Raw genomic sequence first — 19,688 nt, forward strand, 5'->3', positions numbered from 1 at the left:
CAATGCAACTCTCGACCAAGAAAGAATTCTTCAATTGTGCCTCAGTCGGTCATCGCGATTAGAAAAATTGTCAGTTTGCAAACTATAGAATGAATGTATATACCAAATGCGATATGTAGTCAAAGTAAATACCATAGATCAAATAACTCGCATTTTTATTGGAGTCAGCGGCGATATACAATCCACTTCAAGGAGTGTTGTTACGGCATAAAAAATTGGAAAATTGGAAGAAAAATGATTTTATATATGACCAGAGTGCGTTTCTGAAATTGAGCTTCTAATGAAAATCGACTATTCAGTGATGAATATGTGTTCTATGTGAAGGAAACATTTTTTTCCACGTGTTTGACAAAATCATGAACTGAAATTGTGTTTCGAAGTGATTTAAAATTTATTGATTTCCCTCATCTATCTCTATCTCTATATATATAAAAATGTTCTGTTCGTTTGTGTACGCGTCAAAAACTCGGAAAGTGCGGCACCGATTGAGCTCAAAGTTGGACGTAATATACATTCCACTTCAAGGAGTGTTGTTACGGCATAAAAAATTGGAAAATTGGAAGAAAAATGATTTTATATATGACCAGAGTGCGTTTCTGAAATTGAGCTTCAAATGAAAATCGACTATATATAAAAGTTTTCTGTTTGTTTGTGTGCGCGTTAGAAACTCGAAAAGTACGGAACCGACTGAGCTCAAACTATGATACAATATACAAAACAACCAAACACATCTAGGATTGTTGTTACAACATAAAAAAATGAAAAATTCAACTCAACCATGCAACCACAATATGCCACAGCAAAGCGCGGCAGGGTACAGCTAGTATAAAGTCTGCTTCATTTAATATTGGAACACAAACAATTGCGTGTAGTTCAGTCATTTATTAACGAATTCATAATTTGTTTTTCATACAAATGTAGCATTTTCTTTACTCTTTCATAAAAAAAAATTTAAAACATTATTCATTGCTGTTTCGAAGAAATTCTCGTACTTTTCCCGTAATACGGCACATTAGGCGGCGCACACCCTTTTCGTCCACCGTTTTGGCGATTTGATTCCACCAGTTCTTCATTTGAGTCATGTTCCTAACAAGTTTTCCCTTTGCCTTAAGCCTCCACTTCGTGATTGCCCAGTATTTCTCTATCGGCCGGAACTGGGGGCAGTTTGGGGGGTTGAGGTCCTTCGGTATTACGCTGACCCCGTTCGTTGCGTACCATTCCATAACCGTTTTGCTGTAATGGCAGCTTGCGAGGTCCGGCCAAAACATTACTGGACGGTCGTGGGCACGAATAAACGGCAGAATCCGTTTCTGTAGGCACTCTTTTTTGTAGACTTCTGATGTCATTGTCTTGTCAGTGAGAAAGACTTTGGTTTTCTGTCCACAACTGCATATCCCCTGCCAAATCATGTACTTGCGGGCGAATTTATCCGCAAACACGAACTTAAATTTTGCAGGTACATCCCCCCGAGCCGTCGCCAAATAAAATTTTTGACCTGGGATTTGCCCAAGCCTTCACGTTGGTCTCATCGTCCATCAGAATACATCACTTGGTCAGCACTTGGTCGTACAGCTTTCGAGCACGGATTCTGGCCACATTGTTCTACTTCAGCGTCCGATTTGGCTGTTTGCTGGCTCGGAATGACCTTATTCCTTCCCGGAGACGAATTCGTCGCACCGTACTGTGAGCGGCCTGGAACTTATTGGCCAAATCGCGGTCTGAAAGATTGGGATTCCTCTTGACGGCCTTGATGACTTTCCCACGCAGTTTCCGGTCGACAGTTCCACTCCGACGCTTCGAATGCGGCTTCCGAGCCGTGGTCAATGTTTCCTTGTACTGCTTGATAACACGCCGGTATTTCTGGGCATTTTAAGCTGTTTAGCTAGTTTAGATGCCGACAACAATGGATTTTCAAGAAAACTGTGCACAATTTTATCTCTCCGTTCGGCTTCCATGGCGGTTGTTTACAAAATGCTATCGTTTGGTGTTATGACATAAATACATGGTGAAAGGTAATGAGTTTCCCGACACGTGGGTGAAAAAAGTTTCCAAATCCGTCCACTAGGAGCGCCACAATGAGCAAAAGAATTTGTTCCATTATTAATGTAGCAGACTTTAAGATAATTACCAATATCGAACAAAATTATAATTTTTTCTCATCAGTAAAAACATGTTACTCTGATATAGAGAAAACATATTTGAAATGGAAAAGGTAAATTTGTTTATAATTTTTCCTTGTGTGTGTTTATTCATCCCAATGCGGATTTTAATTAGACTAACAACAATTAGTACTAAATGTAGAGCATATAGGAAATCACTTTTTCTAATATTTCTTCACTTTTCCAATTTTTCTCGCCGCATAAACTTTCCTTGGGTGCAAATAAACACAACAAAACAGACAGCTTAAACCAAACGACCCATTCTCGAGCGGGAACACACCTTGACTTGAAATATGAAACGATTTATTTCGATTTTCATAAATAAAGAAAATCGAAATCAACCGTATCATATTTCAAGTCATTTCACAGTAGCAACTGCTGCCATATACAATTTTACACTTACACTTGTGCTAAATTTTTCACAATAAACGATCGGTCATTGATTGATTTCACGAAGCAAAGTTCCAAATTTAAATTTTATTTGCTAGAATTAATCGTATCACTCACCTTACTGGCAATATAAAAATGCCCCCGACTTGCATATATTTGCAATGCCGATTTCCCCCGGGCACCTTGGTTTAGATATCTCTGTTAGGGAATACCTTTCGGTAGGAACAAAAGCTCCCCCTACTTTTATGTATTTGCAATACAGATTTCCCTCAGGCAGCTGTTAGGGAACACATTTCGGTAAGAACAAAAGTTCCCCCTGCTTTCATGTATTTGCCATGCCGATTTCCCCCAGACAGCTTGGTTTTGATGTCTCTGTTAGGGACCCGCCGCATGTGTCGTCAATTCGACCAATCAGAAGTGGGTATTTCCGTTAGGATAGCGGTTGAGATTTTTCAATTGTTCGATAATTAGTTTCATGACATATATTATTTTCTTTAATATAAAAAATTGTTGTAGAGTACCGAAATCGATTGACGCAAAAATTTCATCAATCGATCATTAAACGACTGAGCAATAAGCGTTTGAAATTGAACAATTTTCACGATGTGCTCGATTTTCGATTTTCAATTTGTACCCCAATATGTTCCCGAAAGACGTAATCCTACGTCAAAAATGTAAATCAAAATCCAGATGTCTGAACAAAATATGTTGTCGATCAAGTTGTTGAAATGTCATTGAACATTCTATAAAAACATGTTAAATTCACTATTCAAAAAACTTCAGACGGTGCGAATATTGTCGATGTAATCCGACATTGAAGATAGTTTCTTCGAAACTTAGTCTGTACTTGGATAAACTCATACATTTTTAATAGACTTCGAAAAAAAATATTACATTTGAGGTGCCATATGGTATTTTGGAAAAAATTAAGATCGATAGAGCAGTTCAAAACCAGACCACCCTAATTCTGAATTATGCACCCGAAGGACAAAATAAAAAGAAATACGCGAAGATTTTCCGAAAAGGAACAGATTGATTGAGGCTTGAGCAAAATCAGAACTAATTTTTTTTTCGTTAGATCTTCTTCTCATGAAATTGCTGATGGATGGATATTAACCCCACCAAACACCCCATTCGGCTCGGATTTACTGTTGCCGTTCTGAGTGTTCTTTGGAGTATTGGAAATATAATTTAGCGAAAAGATACTGAAAAACTACTCGAATATTCGGTCAGTGCAGTGTTTCAGTGTCGCTCTAGACAGCGAGCAATCAACCAAAAATGTTAAATTTTGGAGCTTATTTGAAAATCGGCTCAAATTGGTGTTTTGTTGTTTCGTTTACGCCTCTCACTCACACAGTGAAAGCATTTATTCATCAGCCTTTTGTCAGTGCTACCGAATAATTGTAAATAGTTTCACTCTTAAATTCCTAAAAGATTTGCTTCTCGCCGGATATAATTTCGTAGTCCTATGTAACAATGCGATCGTGGAACGCGAAACCATGACTTACCCGTGATCGTGACCCCACTTAAAAAGGTTAAGTACCACTGCACTGAAGCAATTCCACTCCAAATCACGACGACAGATTTTTATCAGGGTGTATTCAAAACAGCCAGATAGCTGTTCCAAATATGGTGTACGACAAAAATGTTGGGAAACCAATAAATCATTCAGAGAAAAATAATAAATTAAAATACATAGTTAAAAAATCTAACTCAGAAATTGATTTTATTTTTGAAAACTCTTATATCTTAAAAAACGTTTCATCCTATGTCTAATCGGTTCCCCAGACAATTTAAATTTCATTAATGAACATGAAAATGTTCGTGAAATAAGAGAAAATACTCAATGCTGGACATGACGACTAATACAGCCACTTACTAATACAGATGGTTAGTGATATAATGGTTCTCAGATTTTCGTGAAAAGTGGAAGTTTTGTTCCTTATCGGAAAATATTGGGAAACTATTTGAACTACTGTTGATCGATGATTCAGATGATCGATGTATCAAACTAAAGTCAATTAGCTAGTAATTTTTCGAAAAATATTACATTTGCAATGGATTTAATGATTATTGATTGTATTTGTTTTTATTGTTTTTACACGGATTTGAACAAGAGGACGCTATATATTTTTTATATTTTTTTCTTGAAAGCTGAAAGCTTTTTTTCATAACATATCCGAAAATCAGAGATGTGATTTTTGTCGTTTTAGAGTAATGATTTTTCAAAATTAACCTTTTTTTGCAATCTTCGTTCAATATCCCCAATATAAAAAATATAACGTCCTCTGGTCCAAAGCCGTAACAAATACAATTAATAATAACAAAAATGAAATCCACATTTTTTCAGGTGTAAAATTTTTTCCACCCTGAAAATGAAATGGTCAACCTAACAAAAAATAAGGGTCTAATATTTTGCGATAAGGATATATAAACCAAAATCTGAGAACCAATACATCGGTTTGGCATGGAAAAGCAGAATATCTCGTTTTTCATGTAGAATCGCCTGTAAATTCCATTTTTAATATAATTTTTTTAAAGAGATGATTTTGTGAAGCATTGAAATTTAGTAAATTAAAAAAAAATATATTTCTATCCGACATCGCCACCACCATACGATATTTTTTTTTGTTGATATTTTCAATAAATTAGTTCAATATGCTTTTAAGCTTTCTATTTTGGTACCTATTTGATTGAAAACATAAAAAAATTCATCAAATAAAATGCTTTTCAAATGAAGCGAATAAGAATCAAACTTCGGATACTATTTATAAAAAAAAAACTAAAATTTCGCGCAGATTGAATTCAAATTTCGGACACTTTATTTTGTAATTTTTTGAACGAAAATTACATTACACTTGATTATATTTGCAAAACACTTACCAAGCAATCACAGTAAACTGTTAACGATGATGAAAACTGATGAAACACGGGAGAAATTTAAATATTTATGAACGGGTAAATTCTATGTGCTCACGCTAAGCAAACGTCAAACATAAACGATAATGAGCAGTGTTGTCAGATTTTTGCCGATTATGTTGTAATACAAATGTAGTTCTCATATGAAATGATAGTGAAACCGGGGGATTACTCTAAAGAAGCAATTGTGATATTAATTTAAAAGTTATATCATCAGTGCATTAAGTATTTCAAGATATTAGAACAAAGTGTCAGAAATATGATGTCCGAAATATGATTCAGAACGGTATAATGCTTCAAATAATTTGAAGAGGGTCATGGCCACGGCCGACTGATTCGGGGTGGAATTGCTATACATAAGTTTGAACGATTAGTCCTAGGAAAAAACCCTTTTTTTCGTGTGTAATCGTGTATAATAGATTTTTTTTTATATTGCCCTTCTTAACGATTAGGAATTTGCAAAGTATTGAAATTCAACATTTTTTCCAAAACTTGTATCTCCATTTTGATAAGTCCGACATGGCATCACTATACGTCAAACTTTGTGAAATTTGGAAAGTCTAATAAAATATATTTTACATAAATATCAAAATGAGGGAGCTTTGAGAGTAAATGTTTTTAATATTGAATTCAATGTTTCAATACAAATTTTCAATGTTGTATTTGAAATGTTATTTTTTCTTAATAGCTCATTATTTTTCCAATAACATTTTCATACATCATTTCTTGATGGTTAATGATCCTGGACACGCCTTCAAAGAAAAAATTCTCATGATAAAAGTTAGTCATCTGATAACGAAAAATTGTGGTATTGAGTAGCTACCACAATATGTACAAATGTTCAAAAACAGCTGGAGCGGATCGAAACAGCGGCCGTCTGATTTGGCGAGGAACTAAACTAAGGCACAAACAGGTGGAGGAATGCGATCGAAACACACCTATGTCTGTTTAGACAAATCCCTGTTCTCACTTTTTTACATTGTATCTTGAATCTATGTTTTATATGGATCGTTACGACTTTCAAGTCTTCGAACCATTCTTCTCCAAAACATTGAAGAAATTATTCCCAGAACCGGGGTACATTTGGACAAGTCACACAAATTAATATTATTTTGAAAAATAAAAAATAAAAACAGTACATGATTCCAAAGTCCAAATCATATTTGAAACTACATATTGATTTAGTGAATTATCTTTTATTCAAGCTACCACATTATTTTATAGAGTAGGAAGATAGTTTCACTAAATGTTTAAATCTGTCCCAACTTCCCCTAATAAGCACTTCATAAAACAGACCTATTCCATTACAAATCGATCTTAATCTATCCCGGTTTTACTCTTTTGAGCTCGGGAATGTGATTTGATAAGGGTGCAGTTAGTGACTACAACAGTTTTCACTAACGATTAACTGAAAAAAATAAAAGTTCATTGGAGTGAAAAAATTGAAAAGAAAACAGGAAGTAGGTTATATCTTCGGTATACACTGAAATCGCTTTTTACGCGTTTTTTTATACGCGGTTTTATTTTACGCGGCTTTTTTACGCAGTTTTTGGGATTTACACGGTTCATTTTTACGCGGATTTCGGGATTTACGCGGATTTCGAAATTTACGCGGCACGTTTCAACCACGTAAAAATTTAATATGCTAATTGATGTGACTTTTCACCAAATAAGTTTGTATTGCATCACTGATTAGAAGCTGAGAAATAAAAGGAGATACAGATATAATGATTGTGGCCTGCAAAAAAAAATCAGTAAATCAATTGTTAGAATATGGGTTGCATTTTAATCTAATAATTCGCTGTTTGTTAGATTGTTACACGGATTTGGAAAACTACCCGGTTTATTTTTACGCGGATTTTGGAATTTACAGGTTTTTTTTACGCGGATTTAGTAATTTTCGCGGTTTTTTACGCGAATTTAGGGATTTACGCGGTTTTTGTTTGCGCGGAACATATCCCCCGCGAAAAAAGCGACTTCATTGTAATTACAAGGCTGACGTAGGACTATCACCTAATAAGTACGTAATATCACGTTAGAATAATAGTTTGTTACAATATACAACACTTTTGTACCACACAAACACCTTTTACTACTATTCAGAGAATATAGAATACGAATCTATTTTACTGGTGGGGAAGAATAATCTTCAGAAGCTTTCCTGTTAATTGCACTTGATTGAAAAATTACAGAACAAAATGTATTTGCTCGCAGTATTCTGTTATAAATAAAAAAAATAAGTAAATTCTTCAATTTCAACGTAATTCAAAGTCCTAAGTAGAACTGGCAGATTATTTGTTAGCAGATTATGACACCTTTCTGGTTTACTGCCATACTAATTAAACCCAAATTTCTCCATTACTCGCGAATTAATCAAGCAAATGAAACCAAATTAGGCATATGGAGGTTTAAGGGTGCAGTAAATGATTCTATGGTGGTTAGACACTCAACACCGCCCCCCTCCCCCCTCTAAGAGGGGGCTGCCATACAAATGAAACACAAATTTCTGCATTACTCGAGAATTAATCAAGCAAATGAAACCAAATTTGGCATGTGGAGGTTTTAAGGTGCAATTAATGTTTTTACGGTAGTGAGACACTCCACCCCCATCTCTAAGAGAGATGAAACACAAATTTCTCTCGAGTTTTGGTAGAAGTACTAGGAATTTTATAGTAAAAGGTAATTTTAAAGAATAGATTAGAAGATCAATCAATGAATAATTCTGCGATTGGACCCATGAACAGCGCTTAGTAAAAAAAAAGTGGATGAGATAACGGAAAATAAACTTTGGGCGGGACGAAGTTTGACGTGTCAGCTAGTATATAATACAAATATACAGTGAGAGTATCACATTTTTTGTTATTTTGAGGCAAATTGAATGTAATGAAACAGGAGGCCAAAACATGTGTTCGCCACAACAGCGATTACATGCTCCAAAGGCTGTATAGTGATAACTGTGTAGATTTTCGTGTGGATTTTCTCCAGGCTCATTGGTTTAGAAGTATGTTAGTGAAACACACAGATTCCAGCAATCGTACATCAACCACTGCGCAATCATAACTGAGTGGATTTCCGAGCGGGCACCCGCTTATATACAGATTTATGTGACTTCAATAGTACAGACTATCGAAAGCAATTTGAAAGTCATTGAAAAAAATTTTTGGATCAATAAGTAGCAAGCATGTAACGCGTAGACAGTTTATATTTTGAATGAAGTGTTTATCATACCATTTCGTCCAAGTGTTTAGGAGTTATTAACGCTCAAAGTCTTGTTGCTTCGGCGTAACGCTCTCATTATCGAAACTTCGAACTTACACCCCACTATAGAAATGAAAAACGTAGTCCTACGTCAAAATATCAGTTAAATTAACGCAAATATCAATTTTTACCAGTGCAAGTTGTAAAAATTCCCCCGACATCAACGTGAACTGAACTCGGAGGTCCCACCACGATAAGCATCCAACCAACCATTCGGTCACTGAACCAACCACGTTCCACGTATCGGACACGATAATTCTACCCAATTCATATCGACGTTTGCGCTTTTTCTCTCTCGCCATCACGTTTATTGACCTCCGGCGCTCCGGATGATAGGGAAATTGCGGAGAAAATCAGCCAGCTTTCAACTGTTTGCAACGGGTAACGGCGGCGATGGAAAAGTGATCGTGTGGCGGCGATAGTCCACATGCATATGGGGATGCAAGCATTGCAATGCATCGCTGATTTTCATCATTCCAGAGCGAAAACACCGAAGAAAAAAAAAAAGAAAGGAAAGCCCACAAAACGTTACACAGCCAAATCGGCGAGTTTTAAAGTGAAAGGCTTTTTTTTACGGTATGATAAATATTTGTGTTTTCGGAGTGTGTGCTCGAGCAATGGCTCGAGCTTCGCATCTGTTCGCAACCCAAAACGCAACAATCTTTACACACTTGAGTTAATTAAGCGAAGCCTCGATTTGGTATGTTAATCCACTTAGTTACTGTGTTTGCTTCGTGGGGGGGGGGGGTGTACGATGCAAATCAGGGTAATGTGAAATTAAGATCATGTGTGCTGTGAAGAATCGGCTGCTTTACAAAATTCATGAATCGACGGGCAGAGATTATGCTTCGCTTCAATTGAAGTTATGCAAACGAATTGGGTTCTTTTTTAACGATTTGAATAACTAATGATTTTGCAATTTCATGCCAACAAAAAAAAGAGGTGCATTCTTTAGGTTTACGATCCACGGTGAACTGAACGCGTTGACCTCATTTTAGGCCACGAAGGCACGCTGAATTTGAATATCCAAAAGTACCGTTCTTATGAGCCGAGAGAGCCATCGTGTCGTGTCAGTCAGATTTAGAGCAGAAACCGAGTTTCGCAACCAGCCTCGGCAACCTCGGCACGACCTAAAGACAGACGCGACCGTCACCAGCCACCACAATTCACAATAGCGAATCTTAATTAGTGCTTTTAATTCCATCATCACACTTACCGTTTAGATTGCCAGTGGAGGCAGCAACTGCTGCTGCTGAAGACCGTTGTCCGTTGTCCAACTGCGATGCAACAGAAGTTGACGGAGTTGTGCTTCCTTTCACCAGCGGCGCCGCCGGTGTCAACACTGACCTCGCCACCACCGATGGTGACCCCTCGGCAGCAGCACCATTTGATGGCGTTTTTGTCCCATCGTCGCTTCGCACTCTAATTTGCCGCGATTGACCTGTCAAAATGCTTGCCCCGCGCTCACTTCCGCCCAATCCGGTGGGTGAAGGTCTCGATGAATCACTACTACCACTGTCACCGCTAGCACCGTTTCCGGTGGATCGAGCCGGATGACCGAGTTTGCACGTGATGAGCACCATCAGCAGCACCAGGCTTATCCGAGCGCGACCCATCATTCGACGATGACACACAAAAATTTATATTATTTTCGATTATACAATCAGATTCCCTCAATTTGTCCGGGAATTTTCACTTCTTCAAACAACAACCAAAACATCAAAACAAGCAAATATAAAAGGTCTACATTTTGCTTGATTACTGCAAACCACATGCGTCAAAATCACCCGATCGGCATTTCATTCGAATGGTTCATTGCGTTCCCAAAGCTGCTGTCCCTCATGCTCTGTTGTCCAGAAATGTCCATTTTTTTGTGCGCTATCTCACGTTGACACACGTCCAAAAAACATCAATCCAATTTACACCACCTGAAATGGGACAGAAACAGAAAAAAAAACACAAAGTTATTCTCAGGAGGATCATTCGAAGCGCACATCAAACGAAAGCGAGAAAAGAGCGCCTTATCGATCGCGATCGGCCACCAAGTTCGCGGCGACAGTTTGCGCAGTCCGAAAGCGTAAATTTTTCCGTTTCGTGTTTCTTTTACTTAATTTTGTTCAGTTGCGTATTACCGCACCTCTCAGTGATAGGTTCAACATGTGTTGTTTGTTTGTTTGTTTGTTTTTTTTCGGTACTATTCGGTTGTATTTTTTCTCGGATGCTTGTTGCATAACCTCGCACTAGCTAGCTCATCTCTTGGATAATTTGATCGAAAACGTATGAGGGGTGAAAAACAACCTCTAGAGAGGCACCGCGGTTGATATATCAATTAAAGGATGTTAAAGTCTGCTTCATTTAATATTGGAACAAATTCTTTTGCTCATTGTGGCGCTCCTAGTGGACGGATTTGGAAACTTTTTTCACCCACGTGTCGGGAAATTCATTACCTTTCACCATGTATTTATGTCATAACACCAAACGATAGCATTTTATAAACAACCGCCATGGAAGCCGAACGGAGAGATAAAATTGTGCACAGTTTTCTTGAAAATCCATTGTTGTCGGCATCTAAGCTAGCTAAACAGCCTCAAATACCCAGAAATACCGTATGGCGTGTTATCAAGCAGTACAAGGAAACATTGACGACGGCTCGGAAGCCGCATTCGAAGCGTCGGAGTGGAACTGTCGACCGGAAACTGCGTGGGAAAGTCATCAAGGCCGTCAAGAGGAATCCCAATCTTCCAGACCGCGATTTGGCCAATAAGTTCCAGGCCGCTCACAGTACGGTGCGACGAATTCGTCTCCGGGAAGGAATAAGGTCAATCCGAGCCAGCAAACAGCCAAATCGGACGCTGAAGCAGAACAATGTGGCCAGAATCCGTGCTCGAAAGCTGTACGACCAAGTGCTGACCAAGTTCGACGGATGTATTCTGATGGACGATGAGACCTACGTGAAGGCGGCCTTTGGGCAAATCCCAGGTCAAAAATTTTATTTGGCGACGGCTCGGGGGGATGTACCTGCAAAATTTAAGTTCGTGTTTGCGGATAAATTCGCCCGCAAGTACATGATTTGGCAGGGGATATGCAGTTGTGGACAGAAAACCAAAGTCTTTCTCACTGACAAGACAATGACATCAGAAGTCTACAAAAAAGAGTGCCTACAGAAACGGATTCTGCCGTTTATTCGTGCCCACGACCGTCCAGTAATGTTTTGGCCGGACCTCGCAAGCTGCCATTACAGCAAAACGGTTATGGAATGGTACGCAACGAACGGGGTCAGCGTAATACCGAAGGACCTTAACCCCCCAAACTGCCCCCAGTTCCGGCCGATAGAGAAATACTGGGCAATCACGAAGCGGAGGCTTAAGGCAAAGGGAAAACTTGTTAGGAACATGACTCAAATGAAGAACTGGTGGAATCAAATCGCCAAAACGGTGGACGAAAAGGGTGTGCGCCGCCTGATGTGCCGTATTACGGGAAAAGTACGAGAATTTCTTCGAAACAGCAATGAATAATTTTTTTAATTTTTTTTATGAAAGAGTAAAGAAAATGCTACATTTGTATGAAAAACAATTTATGAATTCGTTAATAAATGACTGAACTACACGCAATTGTTTGTGTTCCAATATTAAATGAAGCAGACTTTACGTAAGCGAGCTTTTTTACTTAGGGTGGCTTATGAAAGAAACCAATCTAGGCAATGATTCGGTGCTCGAGTTTTTGGAAGGCTCCAATTGATTTAAGAAAAAGCTAGCGAATAATGACTGCGACAAGTGAAGGTTGTTAAAAATGGAATAGATGTAGGGTAAATGATCTTGGTTTGTCCATTTTTTTTTTTTTTTGCGCAACTAGTAAATGCAAATCGATTTTTCTTCATGAAAATCACACATAATCGATACGAGTTTGGGTTTGTTGAAAAGCCCCAAGTCTCTAGTTGCTAGTACTACCATAAGGTGTTGAAATTATTCAAATTTTTATGTTTTTTAACGATTTTCCTTAAAGAAGAATTATGATCATGGTTTGACCACCTCTGATCATGATTTGCCCAAAAAAATGATCATGGTTTGTCCAGTTTTAGAAATCTCCATTTTTGAATGAAAACATTCGAATTCACAATTAGATGTTGCATTTATCATTGCTTGAGTTTACTGTCATCATATTGATTCATTCATAATTTAGGCTTTCTTCAGAATATTGCCTTTTCTTGGGCATTTTAGAAGTGTTCACCTCAACACAATCAACAAACATAAACAAACTGCAGCGCGCCAAGCGGTTGCCATAGAAATCATGTGGACAAAACAACATTATTGAATTGGACAACTCATGATCAGAATTGAGTTCATCAAAATGCGTTAATTCAATGGTTTAGCTATGTAAATCCGATACAAATGGTGAGTAAGCATGATGTTTACAATATTTATAAGTGTTGTAATCCAGAAAAGGTCTGAATACGTGCCAAATGATCATCTGGTGATCGATTAAAAGTTAGCTCGAATGAGGGGCGCATTGACACAAATAGAAGGTGTATTTTATAATGCTTTAAAACATGTGATTACGTAAAAATATACTATCAAACTACTATAAATCATGTAAAAGGCAATTTCATTTATATGTTTCGAAACATTCGAAGACCTTATTTGACACAGGAGCGCTGAATTAGAGCATTCAAAAAAGTGGGCAAACCATGATCATATTTTCGACTGGACAAACCAAGATCATTTACCCTATAACAAACACAAACTCATGAATCAGCACAATCCTTGTTGATACTTTTGATACATACAATATTTCACAGAAAATATTCATTAATAAAATAATATTTTGTTTTTCGCGTTGTTCTCCAGCAAATATACAATGTTATGAGGTTGAGGTTGAAAAGGTGAAAAGCTCATATTTCAGTTGTATGTAACGTTTTTGACCCGGGAGTCAAAAACGAATAAATTCTGCACATTTTAGTGTTTTAGTACAGGCAGGGTTGCCAACTATTATTTTGAAAAATCAGGGAGAATGAAAATAAAAATCAGGAGAAATCAGGATAGCTCATATTGTGTTGTCCGGAAAGTTAGAACCGATTTTTGGAAACAATGGCACCAGTTTTATAGGCAGACTACATTTATTCAAGTTTATGAGCACCGTTTTGTTCCACGATCTTTCGCCATCTTTCACACAGCCTAAAAATGTTATCCTCTCAGAATATGATGACATTCTCGTCGAAAACTGTTTTATATATAAATGAAAGATATTTTCTATGCTTCTTCGACCCTATGTTCGTGTGCTAGAGATAATTTAATAGGGACCCTAACCTGTGAAAATCTGAAGGTGCAATATCGGGTTAGTTTAGCTGGTGGGATAGCATATTCCAGCCAGACTCCAAATTAAATTGCCGTGTTGTCAAAGAGACATGAAGTTTGACGTTGCTCTGATGGAGCACGACGGCTATCACATTGACTAATTCTGGAAGTTCCTTTAGTTTGTTGCAAGCAGTAGTTGTGGGAATTTATCAACGTGTGATTAGTAAAAGCTTCAAGAATAATGAATAAGGTCAGCTTTGAGATCGATTTCGAAAGAGTATGTTAATGATGATGAGTTTTTGTGGAATATATGGAAATGTATAGACAAAGTTGTAAAGTAAGAATTAGGACTACGAGTTTTAAGTATTCAAAATTAAACTGCCTTTGGGAGTGCTAATCTGATAGAGCATATTTCTTTCACGTTAAATTCAGACTTTAATAAATGTCGACAGGGTATCTTGAATAAAGCGAATCGCTTCGGAATATATAGATAATAAACATAAAATGATGAAATCTTGTACAAATGCAGACTGGAGAGGTTTTTTATGTAGGCTATTATGACAATTCTCATTTCCAACCAGAAAAATATCGTACATTTATTACGGTAATCTTCATTCTGATAAAGTAAAAAGTACCTTCCAAACTCGAGTTCCCCACGAGCAATCGGTTTACCACCTTATGGTACGCATGGTGCTAAGAAAATTGTTTATACAGGGTCTTTCAGATTAAACGCTCACGCAACAAATTTAAATAACTTCTACAAAAGTGAACCAATTGTTATATGTAAAAAAACGAAAATAAAGCTTATTTTAGGATATTTTCGATGTGACCATCCCTTTTTTCGATAACGAGTTTCAAACGGTGAACAAAATACTTCATGCACAACTCTAACATTACGACTTCGATGCTGTTGAAAATTCGAGTTATTTCTTCTTTAAGTTCCTCCAAATTTTGTGGCTTATTAACAACGGTCCTTCACGTACCCCCAGAGGAAGTAATCGACGATAAATGTTGAAATTCTTATCATAAGAGGACAAAGTTTCATTAAGGCTTCGGTTGCTCGAGTAATACGATTTCACTCAAAATACACGTTCTTGTAAATTGTACATCTTGACACTATAAACCAACCAATCAGACTGAACGAGTAGCCGAATATTATCGTCCCGAAGTGGGGAATGCAGTATTCCTCATCGTCGATTACTTCCTCTGGGGGTTTTCAGTTTTCAAAAAATAAAAATCGGGTCACTTTTGTAGAAGTTATTAAAAGCGTTTGATCTGAAAGACCCTGTATATTTTATTTTCTTGCTTTGTATCTACCAGTCCGAGTGATCCATGCTCTCCTAACAAAAAGTTCAATGTTCCTAGGGACCGACGCAATTTGGGTGGGAAATATTGAGCTGTTGATCCCACATCGGTCCCGAAATCAAAATTAGCCATTAGCGATCAATATTCCTCCGATATATTCATTGATTACCTGAAAATGAAAATAGTGGCATCGCAATACAAAGACGTGAAAGTTTCAAACTTGTTCGGAAATCTTCGTATATAATATACTAGCTGACCCGGCAAACTTCGTCTCGCTCAAAATTTATTTTTCGTAATCACATCCACGTTTTCTAACTAAGCACACGTTCATGGGTCCAATCGCAAAAATGTTCATTGATTGATCTTCTAATCTACCCTTTCAAATTATTTTTACCATAAAACTTCAGTACTTGTACCAAAACTCGACTTTATAATATCAGATTATTTTCAGACACAATTCTCGTGCAAGATTTTTCATCCACTTGCAAATAACATGTTTCTCCGTTACATGGAATAAATGTTTGATACAGAATATACGATAGAATGAAGACAGCCCTAAATCGGACAATTCCTTTCTCGAGTTTTGCTCTTATCAACACATTCGGCGATCCATTTTTATTTATATAGATAGAAGACGATGTAGGAGTGCGTTTTACCACATTAAAATCCATTTCCACTTTCGATCGAAGATCAATTTCGTTACCGCAAACATCAAATGGACAGACAACGATTGTCAATATGTAATTGTAGAACACATTCGAATCGAATTTTTCGAGTTTTCTCATTTTCCATCAGAGTTTTTCAAAAAAATTCGATTGTCATGTTTGGTTGGAATATGTGTATTATTTTTATGGAACCCCCTATCCATTCCAGAGAAGGGAGGGGTGTCACCACCATTGTTGAAACCGCTGGGCACAAATTCCGAATCGAGGATTCCCGAAAACTTCAAAGACGCCGCACAAGATTCCAACTGATTAGACATAACGAAACCAGAGTAATTAGAACGCTAAAGGAAACAACTCTTTGTTCCATCGATTTTCTTAAAATATTCCGTGAAATTTTGATATTGGAAGCTATCAACTAGTATATATATATCAAATATCTATACGACCGGTAAGCCGTGAATCCTGAACATACCGTTATTGATTTGTTCTTGAAATAAATATTCTGAATTCGTCAATACAGGACAATAGAACTATTGTCGGGGATTTGCACACGCGGTTTGCAGTTCGATATGTGTGATCGGAAACTAGTTCTGTAAGTTGTTGAAATGCAATTTTTTATTATAATAATAAATTGAAAAAAAATGAATTTCAGTTTGAGCTGAATAAAACGAACTGCTACAAAAAAACTACGTTCATTCTTCGCCGATTGCCCGAAGTAACCAGACGAAGGAAAGTCGCGTCCAAGTTCCGTTATCGGTTACCGCGTGATTGTTGTTTTTTTTGCCGCTGAAGAGTTCATTTCGCTATCTGGATAGTGAGTGAAGTGCCCTGCCTGCAAGTGGATAGAGGCTTTCATCCTCGGAAAGCCAAGCATTGGTTTTTGTTTTGTCGCTGCTTCGCCGACATTGGAGATTTCGCCGAGTCATCGTGCCAACAGTGACAGTGCGGGTAAGCTTTCACCGACGACTGTGTGTAGTGGTGTCGTAGGCACATTCCCACCACCAACGAGCTTTCAGCACGCTGCCGTTCATCTGCACTGGAGTGCGTTCATAGGTGAATAACATTAAATATACTGAGAGAAAGTATTTAATAATTATAAGTTTTTTTTTGTTTTTGTGAATTATTTTATTGTGAAATATTGTTTAAAAAAATACTTAGAATATAAGTGAAAATTTAAAATGGCAGAGAGTGGGGGACCTTCGGATATGGAGGTCTCTGACTCTAGTTCCCTCCTAACGGATAAAAAAAGTCACTCAAACGTGTTCCAAATACGGAAGATACTTCTTCTGGGGACGAGTCAGCTAACCCTACCAAGCCTCCCTCCAAAAAACTAGCAAATCTCCCATCTGCCCTTAACGATCCCACTCTACCTTCAACCTCGTCTTCTCCCTCTGTTCTTCCCGCTCCTTCTCAACCTTCGCCTTCCCACTCTCAATCCCCGTCCTCGCCTTCCCCCCCTGTTATTCCCACTCCCCGTGTAAAGGTCTATCCAGAAGATGCGCCCGGAACTGGTCCCTGGGTTGTTTTCTTCAGGCCTAAGCCAAATGGAAAGGCGTTGAGAGTCATGCAGATCGCGAAAGATCTGGCAAGGTATACCTCCGTTTCGGAAATTTCGAAGGTTATACCAAACAAATTGCGAGTTGTCGTGAATGATCGAAAAGACGCAAACAAGATTGTTGTCGATCAGCATTTTACAATTGAGTATCGGGTCTACATTCCCTCTCACATAGTCGAAATTGAGGGTGTGATAACCGAAACGGACTTGACGTGCGAATACATTACGAGTGAAGGTACCGGCCGTTTTAAAAAACTGCCCTCGACGACTGTTAAGATCTTGGGTTACCGCCAGCTCGGAACAGTCTCCCATGAAGGAGAAGAAAAGAAATTTACGCCGTCCAACTCGTTTCGAGTCACCTTCGCTGGTTCAGCTCTCCCTGACTACGTGATGGTAGATAAATTGAGGTTAGCCGTGCGACTTTTTATTCCAAAGCCAATGACTTGTCTAAAGTGCAAGTCAGTTGGTCACACGGCTGCTTATTGTGCCAATAAAGAACGATGTGCCACTTGCGGAGAACAACATGAGGGGAAATCCTGCAGTGCGACTGAGCATAAGTGTCCATATTGCGGGGGATCCCCACACGTGCTCTCAGCTTGTGAAACATACAAGGCTCGCTGGGAGAAACAGAAGCGCTCTTTGAGGGAACGCTCTAAACGCACTTTCGCAGAAATTTTGAAGGGCGCTTCTCCACTGGCTCAAGAACAACAACCAATCAATACACACAATGTCTTCGCTACGTTGCCAGTTGACGAAATGGAAGCGGATACAGCTAACGGGGGCACGCCGTTTATTTCTCAAGGGAATCCCCGGCGCAAAAATGTGACCACTCCCTAAGTTCAAGGACAAGTCCCTCCGGTGATACCCCCTGTTAGCTTGCCAAAAATTCGAGTGCAGCGGATAAGCAAAATCAGGTCCCTCCTGGCCTCCGTGGTAATAGTTCACCTTCGAACGACCCAGCACTCGAGGGGACATCAAAAACCCCAACTTTCCCTGTTTTTCCGTCAAGTTCAACTTCCCAATCGGGATTTATAAAGTTGTCTGACCTTTTGGATCAAATCTTCACGTGTTTTAATGTTTCCGACTCCATCAGAACCCTTGTCATCTCAATGCTTCCAGTATTAAAGACAATTTTGCAACAATTAATGCAAACATGGCCCCTCCTTGCAATGATTATCTCTCTTGATGTCTAATTCAAATAGAGAGGTCGGAGATATCACTGTTTTACAGTGGAATTGTCGTAGTCTTATCCCTAAATTGGATGCATTCAAATTTTTAATTCATAAGTTCAATTGTGATGTTTTTGCTCTGTCCGAAACTTGGCTTTCTTCGCGAGATGATCTCTCTTTCCACGATTTTAATATTATACGCTTGGACCGTGATGACAGATACGGAGGGGTGCTATTGGGGATCAATAAGTGCCACTCATTTTTTCGAATTGACCTTCCACCTATTGGAGGGATCGAAGCTGTTGCTTGTCATGCAAACATTAAAGGCAAAGACCTCTGTATTGTCAGCTTGTATTGGCCTCCGAGAGCTGCGGTTAGCCGTAAACAACTTGATGACATGTGCTCACTCCTTTCTGAGCCACGATTGATCTTGGGAGACTTCAACTCTCACGGAACTGCCTGGGGGGAACCGTACGACGATAATCGTTCATCGTTGATATATGACCTTTGTAACAACTTCAATATGACCGTTTTGAACACTGGGGAAACAACACGTGTACCTAAACCTCCTGCTAACCCAAGTGCTCTTGACCTCTCGCTTTGTTCGAATTCACTATCGTTAGATTGCAAGTGGAATGTAATCCAGGATCCCAACGGTAGTGACCACTTGCCAATCAAAATTTCTATCACCAATGGGTTGAATTCTTCTGAATCAATAAACATGGCATACGACCTCACAAGACACATTGACTGGAAAAAATATGCGGACGCGATTGCTCTAGCCATCAATTCCAGAGATGGTTTGCCTCCATTGGAGGAGTATAACTTCATTTCTCGTTTGATCTATGACAGCGCGGTTCGCGCTCAAACGAAACCCATCCCAGGTTCCACTATTCGTCGAAGGCCTCCCAATCCATGGTGGGATGGCCAGTGTTCCAAGCTTTATGGAGATAAATCGAATGCATTTAAAACTTTTC

At 38.5% G+C, this 19,688-nt stretch overlaps 1 protein-coding gene across 4 annotated transcripts in view; it reads right to left on the reverse strand.

Annotated features, from left to right (window-relative positions):
• LOC129771881 (mucin-5AC) overlaps nt 1-19,688 on the reverse strand; it is a 290,127-nt gene that overhangs the window by 207,229 nt on the left and 63,210 nt on the right. For all 4 annotated transcript variants that reach the window (XM_055775998.1, XM_055776000.1, XM_055775997.1 and 1 more), the window contains exon 3: nt 9,943-10,654. In XM_055775998.1, coding sequence (XP_055631973.1) covers nt 9,943-10,345 — 403 coding nt within the window. In that variant the 5' untranslated portion in view covers nt 10,346-10,654. The remainder of the gene's footprint in view (nt 1-9,942; nt 10,655-19,688) is intronic.

The sequence above is a fragment of the Toxorhynchites rutilus genome, chromosome 2, assembly GCF_029784135.1.
Source record: "Toxorhynchites rutilus septentrionalis strain SRP chromosome 2, ASM2978413v1, whole genome shotgun sequence".
Classification (NCBI taxonomy): domain Eukaryota; kingdom Metazoa; phylum Arthropoda; class Insecta; order Diptera; family Culicidae; genus Toxorhynchites; species Toxorhynchites rutilus.